This window comes from Penaeus japonicus, unplaced genomic scaffold (genome assembly GCF_977035675.1).
Source record: "Penaeus japonicus unplaced genomic scaffold, GWHDUDI00000001_assembly GWHDUDI00000005, whole genome shotgun sequence".
Classification (NCBI taxonomy): domain Eukaryota; kingdom Metazoa; phylum Arthropoda; class Malacostraca; order Decapoda; family Penaeidae; genus Penaeus; species Penaeus japonicus.
In genome coordinates, this window is record NW_028234407.1 from 5654102 (window position 1) to 5664101 (window position 10000).

The window sequence follows — 10000 nt, forward strand, 5'->3', positions numbered from 1 at the left end:
TTCTCTTTTTTTTTTCCTTTTTTTTTTTCTTTTTTCTTTTTTTCCTTCATTTCAAGTGTAGGCATCATAGACATTAATGTCATTAAGGGAATTCACCATATGTATATTTTTTGTGTGCAAATTTTGTAAAACTTTCCAGGGACAGAATTACTCGGGGGATTTATCAGAGCATCCAGTCATCAGGCAAACTCAAGATTTCACCAGAATTGGTAAGTAGACTTTCCTAGGAGCAGGAAATTGTTTTAGTTTATGGAATTCAGCTGTTCCAGGCAAATTAGGCTCTTATTTGGATTTTTTTTTTCTGTTTAGGAAACTATTTTGTAGAAAGTATGATGCCGTGTCGAATGTTGAACAGTCACTGATGGTGAATCATTTCATGGAATATTAAATTATTTGTTCAGATGAATTTTTCCAGGATGGTACTTTCATTTATATAAGAGGATTATTATTTTTATAATTGCTTTGTTTGTATATTGTGACAGGAATATTAGTGTCATGTGTTTTACCAATTTGAATATATTAATATTAATTTTCATGACATGAATATTTTTACTCATTATTTCCCCAACAGCAAGTCGAGTTTACTGCAGATGACCTTCGTGATTTAGGAGAGATCGGAAGAGGAGGCTTTGGCACTGTCAATAAAATGGTGCATCGTAAGAGTAACACAATCATGGCTGTTAAAGTGAGTACTTGAATTTTAGCTTTCTTTTGTGTGATGTTTTCATCTCTCTATCTTGCTGTGTGTATTTCTCCGTCTTTGTCAGCTTCTTTATTTATTTATATCTCACTTTCATGTTTTTCATTCTTTCTTTCTTTTTCTTTCTTTTTTTTTATTCTTCTTTTCTCTGTATCACTACTTTCTGATGTCATATTTGTCTCTCTGTGTTTCTTTATTTTATTTGTTATTCATTCCATACCTCTCTTATTATATTTTCATTACTTTTCCAAAGGGAATGATCTCTTTTACTAGCAATTGCATTCAATACAATAAGCATTGGAATTCTTGTAAGTCATATTATCAAAGAATGTTTTCTATACATTAGACCTTTGGCTTCAAATTTACAAGTTTAGATACTTACTTGCAAACCAACAGTTGAAGAATATTGAAAGTACCTTTTGACCCTAAGATGTTATTCATTGGTGAAAATGCACTGTAAAGAGAGAGAGAATATATATATGTGTGTGTGTGTGTGTGTGTGTATGAGTTAGTGAGAGAGAAGTTGTTTTATGTATCAAGAGTATTTACTTACAAATCTGAATGTCTTCCTCATTTTACAGCGGATCCGTTCAACAGTTGATGAGAAGGAACAGAAGCAACTCTTGATGGATTTAGAGGTGGTCATGCGAAGCAACGACTGCCCGTGTATTGTTCAATTTTATGGTGCCATATTCAAGGAGGTGAGTGGGTTGGTTATTACGGAAGAAAGTAGAGGAGCAAGTAATATGGCAGACACAGAAAGAAAACATACCATTTGTTGCTTTTCTTTTTTTTCAACTCTCCTTTGAAATTACATGATTTTGTGTACTGAAATATGTTTTACTTGTATTAAATTTTTCACCCACCTATGGGAATATTATGTATACAATACCCATAGAAAGTCTGAGGAAACTTGGACTTTCCATGGAGTTGTTAGATGTCCACCAACTTTCTACATCAACCGAACTGCTTAGATCTCATTATGTTGGCTGGGGAAGCAAGAGGGATAGTTGCCATATACCAATGTAATGAGTGTGTCTATAGGAAATGTGGAAGTTAGCAGACTCACAGCTACTTAACCCATTCACGCCGGATGACATGCTGACACATTTCGTGGTTTTCGCGTCAGATACCACCGACGAGATATCTGGCCAAGGCTGGCACTCGGGGTGAGCGAGCGGGCAGCCCAGGCTCGCGGCCCGTGCGCCCGAGAATCTCGAAGTGTTTGGATGATGTGTTCGAAAACCTCGGTATAGCAACCGTGCTAAGCCGGAATGGCCCCGGCGTGAATGGGTTAATGTAACACACACATACATAAGCGTATATACAAATGAGCATGCATGCATACATACATATGTATGTATGTAATCTTCTTTTCTTTTTTATGATATTAATGATACAGTTAATTCAGAGCAAAAGATAAAGCTAGCACTGCAATTACATTCCAGGGTGACTGTTGGATATGCATGGAGCTTATGGACACGTCACTTGACAAGTTCTATAAATTTATTTATGAGCGTTTACATGAACGTCTTCCAGAGAACATGCTTGGGAAAATAACTGTTGCAGTAAGTGTTTGTGTTTGTAAATTTGGAATAATGTGTCATTATAAAAGTAGTTAATTTTCTATTTAAAAAACTAAACCTTTCCCTTAGTATAAGAGGAAGGAGAAAGTATCTTATTAACTATTTTTTTATTTATTTTTTTTTTTCCAGACATTAACAGCACTAAACTATTTAAAGGAGAAGTTGAAAATAATCCATCGGGACGTGAAGCCATCTAACATTTTACTGGATAAGCGTGGCAATATCAAGCTCTGTGATTTTGGCATTTCTGGCCAGCTCGTGGATTCTATTGCCAAGACAAGAGATGCTGGATGTAGACCATATATGGCAGTGAGTAGAGAATATTGGGATTGACAAATATTTGCATGTGAGCGACTGTATTCATTGAAAAATAACATCTTTTGATATCAATATCAATAAATGAATTCATAACTAAAGGTAAATAGATATCAGGATAATTTGAACGATAACAATAAGGATGACAACAAATCTCCTTGCAGCCTGAACGCATAGACCCAGCCAGAGCTCGAGGATATGATGTGCGCTCTGACGTGTGGTCCCTGGGCATCACCCTGATGGAGCTGGCCACAGGGAGCTTCCCATATCCCAAGTGGAATTCCGTTTTCGAGCAACTAACACAAGTAGTGCAGGGAGAGCCACCCCGTCTTTCACCCAACGAGAATGGCAACACTTTCTCCGAGGAGTTTGTTAGTTTTGTTAATACATGGTAAGTTGCTTTATCCCTTTTCCATTTCTATATCCCTCGGTTTGTTCGTTTTTTGCGTTTGTTTTAACAAAATTATTTCCTAAAGTTATGAAAATGTTTGAGGGTGATGACATTGTTTTATATAATTGAGGGCAACTATGTTTTTAATTATAGATTTTGGGGGAATAGGTAATATAGATAGCAGTATATGGTAATCACAAGGCTTTTTCCCTTTTTCCCAATAGCTTAATAAAAGATGAAAGTTCACGGCCCAAGTATAAACAGCTCCTCGAGCACGAGTTCGTCGTGCGGGCGAGAGAGGACCCTATGGACGTGACAGAGTTTGTTAGCGGCATTCTGGACAAGATGGCAAACAACGGACGTGTCATGTATACTTACGATTCTTACAACTGCTGATGAACTTACTGTCATAGCACTTGTCTCATCATTTTTAACTCTGGGTATGTGGCTTTCTGTTTTGCATGGTATATGATTATTTATACTTTTTCTCACTCCTCTCTCCCATTTTCTCTTTCCAGTTCCATGTCTTTCCTTTCTTTCTCTTTGTATTTCAGTCTTTCTGTTTCTCCTCTTCTCTACTATTTCTTCAGAACTTCTCTCCTCTTCTCTCCCTACTTTCCCCTTTCCATCTCCCTTTTTCTCGCCTCTCCATCTCTCTCTCTCTCTCTCTCTCTCTCTCTCTCTCTCTCTCTCTCTCTCTCTCTCTCTCTCTCTCTGTCAGTTCTCCCTTTTCTTATTCTACTACCTCATCTTCTTCCACATTGTCTTGAATTAAGAAAAAGAAAATTTTGATAACTGAGTTGGAATTTATTTGTCAGTGCTATTAGTTTCAGGGTTTCACTATAGAAAGTGTAATGAAAAGTCTAATATACTCCTTAGAAGTAAAGGAACTTGTTTACATATTCTTTAATGTTCCTCATTCTCTTTTCTTTCAGGACTACGAGTGGAGCAGACTTGCTCTGGGGCAAGTTGAAGCAGTGCAGCATTTATATTTTATAATGTAGGCTGAATAATGCCAGCTTTGCAAGGAGAGAATGGGGAAAAAAATGTTTGGAGATTGAATGCCAGCTTTTCTATGGCATTTACAAGTGGCACTGTGTGGCAGCAACAATGGTCTGGTTTACTGATTAACTGTGATGTGACACCCAGTGTATGTAAAGCCCAGGAGAAATGTTTTGAAGTGATAAGAGTCATATAGAAGTTTCTCAAAAAAACAAAAAAAAAAGGAAATTGGGTGCAGATATGAGCCTTATACATAGGTAAGAAAATGGGATTACATTTGGTTATAAGAGGAGACTCTTGCAGGTAGTTGTGTTGTCGTCGCAGAGTAGTTGGCTGGACTAGATTTAGAAGCTGTTATGAATAGCATTTCTGATGCATAGTTCTCTATTGAATAAGGGAATGGTCACCAGACAAGGAACCAGCAGGAGTGACTTTTTAAAATCAGAATTTGCCATTACCACTGGTACATTATTGTAGTGAACCTGATTGTTCCATTTTTAAGAATCAAAGAAAAAAAAAAAAGATGAAAAAAAAAGTAACATAGACTCAAAATATTAGTATCATAACACTCATTTAGGTTTTAAAATATTTAGAAAGAAGCCTATTTTAGTGCCATTGTTATATAGTGTGATTATGATTAAAAATGAAAAAAAATATTTATTTATGATATAGGGTGTTGAATTGAAGATCCCTAGGGTGATTATAACAGATTTTTTGGTAAGAAAGAGAACTCCTTCAAAATAGGCTTTGATTGCTTGGCTGCGGTTCTTGGAGTGTTCTTATATATCATTTGAAACCACTCGCGTCATGGGCATAAATCAGAATGCCCAGATGGAGGTGCCGTTGCCAATAGGTGGGAGGGGATGTAAGAAAGCTGCAGAGTTGTAAAACGAGATACATTCATGTGGCTCGGCACATGTGATTGTTTGTTTGTTCACTCTTTCATAGTTTAAAAAGTATTCAGTGCCATTGTCTATGGTATCATCAAAATGTGTAAATAGAGATACATTTTTACATTCCCAGTGATAAAAAAAAAAAGTTTTAAGAGTAACCTCAAAAATGCAAGACTTTCAGTTTTTGACACTCGCAACAGCCACCAGCACCCGAGCTCAGCGATCAAAGTAATTTTAGCAAAAGTTCTGTGATTCTGCCTGCGAGTTGCACCTCACTTGTATGTAGTAAAGAGGGGGTCCTTGCCATAGTATTATTTTGAAACCTTACAGTTCGAAACAGTTTTGTCCTTTTATTGAAAGTTTAATGTCTATTTTTTCATAATGAAAGTAAAAGTGGGGTGACTTCTCTACATCAGCAAGACATTGATTGCAGATTGGGAAACTGTTATGAATTTAAGTAAGGTTTCTCTATCTTTTGAGTGGTGCTTGGAAGTCAGCTTAGAGCTGCACTAGGAACTAATCATTGTTTCATAGACTCAATATATCGTAGCCCTTGAGGGTGATGCAATAATTGTAAATAGGCTGAAAACCAATGTAATTTCTCTTTGCATCTTGGAATGTTCACTTGTATTCAAGGCATAAACGTACTTGTGCGACCCAAAGCTCCATATGTTGTGACTGTGAAGCAATGAAACCAGCCTTCTCATCGTCAGTACCTGAAGCTTAAAGACTTATGGTGAAGAATATGTTATCAGCTGATGGTGGACATTGACAGATATACTCACAGGGAGACAGGACAGTTGGGTCACCTGAGTGTTTCCACTAGATTTGATTTTTCATTATGTCTCCTCTTCTCACCCCTCTCTTACACTTTTTGCACCACACATGTCATCCCTGTCTACACTGCCTTACTGCATTCTGCTTCATCATAACTTCATGCTATGTCACCAAGCCATGCTATAATACCTTTATATTCCTAAGAGTAATACAACTGTATTACCCATCTATTATACACATAGCCATGCTCCCTGCTTTCTGCTTCATGATTTTCTTCATCACTCCACTGTGCTTGGGTGCTTTGCCATTCCCTTTTCTCATGTACATGCACCACAGCAGCACTTTTTAAAACTCCTTACAACATATGACAGTACTTAACACAAAATCCATTGTAGTGTATTCCTCATCACACCATTCCCAACATAGACAACATGACATATTGTAGTGCAACGTTGTAAATCAAATTCCTTCCTTTTTTACACACACACTCTTTCTCTTCCTCTTTCTCTTTCTCTTTCTCTTTCTCTTTCTCTTTCTTTCTCATGCACACTCTCTCCCCCCTAACAAACACACAAATACACACACACACACACACACACACACACACACACACACACACACACACACACACACACACACACACACACACACACACACACACACACACACACACACACACACACACACACACACACACACACACACACACACACACACACACACACACACACACACACACACACACACACATACATACATATACACTCTGCTCCACCACTGCTCACATTTTGTCTGTTTGAGTAAGGCTTTTAAGATTCATCATCATAGTCCATGTAGTAAATACTAATTCGGGGAAATGACAAGTCCAGCGTATGATAGTTTTACCAAACATATTTCAATCTTCTTTGAATTCACTTTTTTTTTTTCCTCTATTTTAATATTGTAAAGAGTAGCATTTGCAAATGTATTTTGTTTTGACGATATTGAAATATATGTCTACACATCATTAGCCACTTCACCAACAAGAAACATTGCTAGGAGTTATATATAAGTAACAAGCAAGCCACCACAAAAGGCCATCATCTTTTCCTATTACCAACATACTGCCTCATTCCTACCCACTGCAGAACTATTTTCAAAGTTCCCTCTCTGTTGGCAGTTCCTTCAGTGCCTGAATTCACCTAGAGAGTTAGTCTCACACAAAACTATATTCATAGCTGTACACTCATTAATATTTGTACTGTATTTGTCAGTATATAGGAGGAATTGTTTGGAATACTTTTGCTTCCTTTGGAGAGACTTGTGCCTGTTTTCATCTTAGACCCAAGTTGCTGGATGATATCAAAGTGGTATGGTATGTATGGAAAATGGACTTATGTATCTTACATATTTGCACTGACCTGACTTCAGTACATGAAATACCGGCTGACTAAAGATTAATGTTCCATTTACTCACACACACTCGTATATTTTTACATAGGGAATAAGATCCAAAAGACATGTGTATTTTATTTGCTGAATTTATTTTTTTAGATATATCAGTGATCCAGTTGATGGTGCTGGGCTTTTTTTTTTTTTTCTTGTCTTTTCTTTTTTCTTCTCTTGTTGGTATCCAGTGGATTTTTTTATTATAGAAATCATGCATAATGGAATACTGATAATCTGTGAACTAAAAATCAATATAATTGGTATATACCTCTCTCTCTCTCTCTCTCTTCCTCTTCCTATTCCTATCCCTCCAACTCCCCACTCCTCTCTCCTCTCTCTCCTTCCTTCCTTCCTTCCTTCCTTCCTTCCTTCCCTCCCTCCCACCCTCACCTTTTACCCTCTGCTGTATCCTTTTAGAACACAGATTTTTATAGTGTTTAGGTTATAGGGAAACTGAACTTCAAGTAAGGGTCTTTCCAAGGACACTGAGACGACTGAAAGCTGCTTACTGTTCTTCTTTGACATCTAAGAGGAAAGATAAGTTAGGTTTTTTGTGTAGGGTTCGCTCTTTGTTTGCATTTCCTCCGTTCTTGTGGTTATACGATCATTTTATTTTGTTTTCTTATTTTGTGGTTGAGGCCTTAATTGTTTTTGAATTAATTGATTGTAATTTCATTTTTTATTTATTTCAAACTAGTTTACTTTTTAATTTTTCTTTTCTTTTTTCATAAAAAAAGGAAAATTTGTTGATCGTGGATCAGTTGTCTTTAAAAATTTCTACTGCTTCTGTAAAGATCTTTTTTGTTATTATTAGAATGCCTTATAAGAAGTTGTATTGTTTGATTGACAATTCAACCATGGATCATGCAAAGGCTGTACATTCACTTGTTCTCGTACTCTACAGTGGGTGTTATCATCTACACCAGTTTGCATTCACTTAAATAAGTACACATTTGTGCACTGACACACATACATACAGGCACACATGCACAGGGGCATGCGCAGATGTATACACACACACACACGCTCACACAGACACACATGCACACACAAACATGCATACATACACACACGCACACTCTAGATATGCAAAATTGTGATATCCATGAACACACCATGCATGCTAATGCATTTCCTACTACTGCAACCCTAACCGCAATGCTGCAGCTGCAACGTGCAACTGTGTGTGGGACCTGTCATAGAAGGTGTCCAATCGTAGGACACCATTCAGCTCTCTGAGCTTTATTATGGTAATTCCACCCTTGTAGAAAATGCACATAGTTTTATGATCTTGAATACTTTAAGGCATGGATTAAGATAACAGAACCCAGGAACTTCAGGTATGAAACAGAGGCTCACGATTTGATAATGTCAATATAGATAGCTTGCATTGCCATTTGTGGGAGACTGATAATTTGATGACTTCCTTTGAACACGGCTCGGTTGATTTTTCTAAGAAGAAAGTAAACAATACTGCCAATTTCTCCCTTCTTGTTTCTGCTCCTTCAGCTCCTCTCCTGTGTTTCTTTCTGCCACCTCATTTAGTAGTATTTCATTGTTTTTCCTCTTTTGTGGCCTTTCTGTTATTATCATATTTTTATTAGTATTGTTAATGTTATTAATACATTATGGTGATGGTATTGGTTTTCAATATTGTTATCATCATCATTGTAGCTTAACCATCAAGATTGGTTGTAGATGTCATTAACTTTAGAAAGAAAGATGGTCATTATCTTTTACGTTTATTATTGTTATTATTATTATTATCATTATCATTATTGTTATTACTATCATTACTTAGTATGACAATCAGTTGTTGATAGTTACTAAAAGAAACAGTTTGGCTTTCACAACTGAAGTTAATGTCATCTTGAACTGGTACCTCTTGATCAGCACTTGCGATGTTCCATCCTTCTCGTAAAATAATATTGCGGGTTGTATTACTCTTAATAACACGGTATAGTAGTTGAGTTATACGATATTCACATTAGGGTTCTTGTGCTCTAACATGTATGAGGAATACGGGACTCTGACTTGTATTTCTGTTTTTGTTTTAACATGATTTGGAACTGGATTTTCTTGTACAGTGTGTTGTAGAAATGGATTTTCTCTTTTTTATGATTTTTCAAAAATCGTTTTATAATTTTGTTCTTTCTCCAGATTAAAAAAGAGGAAATGTACTTAGTTCAGCTCTTCTCTGGAAAGATTGTGTAAAGTAAAACATTATAGGACACAACTTCTATTCAAACAGGTTTTTGTTAATTTTATGATTTTTTTTTTTTCTTTTCTTCAATTTTTTGTTTTGTTTTACAGTAATGTTTGTAAATAGCATATTCATATTGTTGCTCCAATTTACAACTTGCATTTCCCAAGACAGTTGGAATGAGAAGACGTGTGGACAGCATGATAGGGGAAGCATACAGTTGCAGTTGTTGTTCCAGTATCGCAAAAAAAAAACAAAAAAACTAAAATAGAATAAAAAAAACAAAAAAATATATATACATAATAATAATAATAATAACAACAACAACAACAAAGTTGTAAGTATATCACGTGAAAGTAAAAGGACGTAAGAAAGACTCACACGCAAAAGAGAATATCAAGTTAACTGCAACGTGCAAGTTTCCGCCCAGCAGACTCGGCACATTTTGCAGAAGACGCCCCCCGGGGGTCCCTGACGTTCGAGGGGGGAGTCAGGACAGCATTGCTTGGGTTTGATTCATTACTGTTACATCAACTTTATTTTCCATGATGGTGTTATGTACTTTAAAAGACATTATTTCATATTGTGTATGTATTAGGTTGAAATAATAAATTAAGTAGGAAGGTTTAGATATGTTCTATTATCCATTACATGTATATGTGAGATTTGTTTTCTCTTTTTCCTCTACTTTTCTGTGATTCTTTT

At 36.3% G+C, this 10000-nt stretch overlaps 1 protein-coding gene across 9 annotated transcripts in view; it reads left to right on the forward strand.

The window, feature by feature from the left end:
- The window catches only part of LOC122251458 (dual specificity mitogen-activated protein kinase kinase 4), a 24858-nt gene extending 18514 nt beyond the window's left edge, over nt 1-6344 (forward strand). For 5 of the 9 annotated variants that reach the window (XM_086536866.1, XM_086536864.1, XM_086536865.1 and 2 more), the window contains 8 exons: nt 146-209; nt 572-685; nt 1282-1401; nt 2149-2268; nt 2416-2595; nt 2766-2992; nt 3217-3432; nt 3928-4628. In XM_086536866.1, coding sequence (XP_086392992.1) covers nt 146-209; nt 572-685; nt 1282-1401; nt 2149-2268; nt 2416-2595; nt 2766-2992; nt 3217-3388 — 997 coding nt within the window. In that variant the 3' untranslated portion in view covers nt 3389-3432; nt 3928-4628. Of the gene's footprint in view, nt 1-139; nt 210-571; nt 686-1281; nt 1402-2148; nt 2269-2415; nt 2596-2765; nt 2993-3216; nt 3433-3927 lie in introns of all 9 variants that reach the window. The other 4 variants (XM_043013433.2, XM_043013436.2, XM_086536862.1 and 1 more) reach the window with 2 other exon arrangements.
- The last annotated feature ends 3656 nt before the right edge of the window (nt 6345-10000 follow it).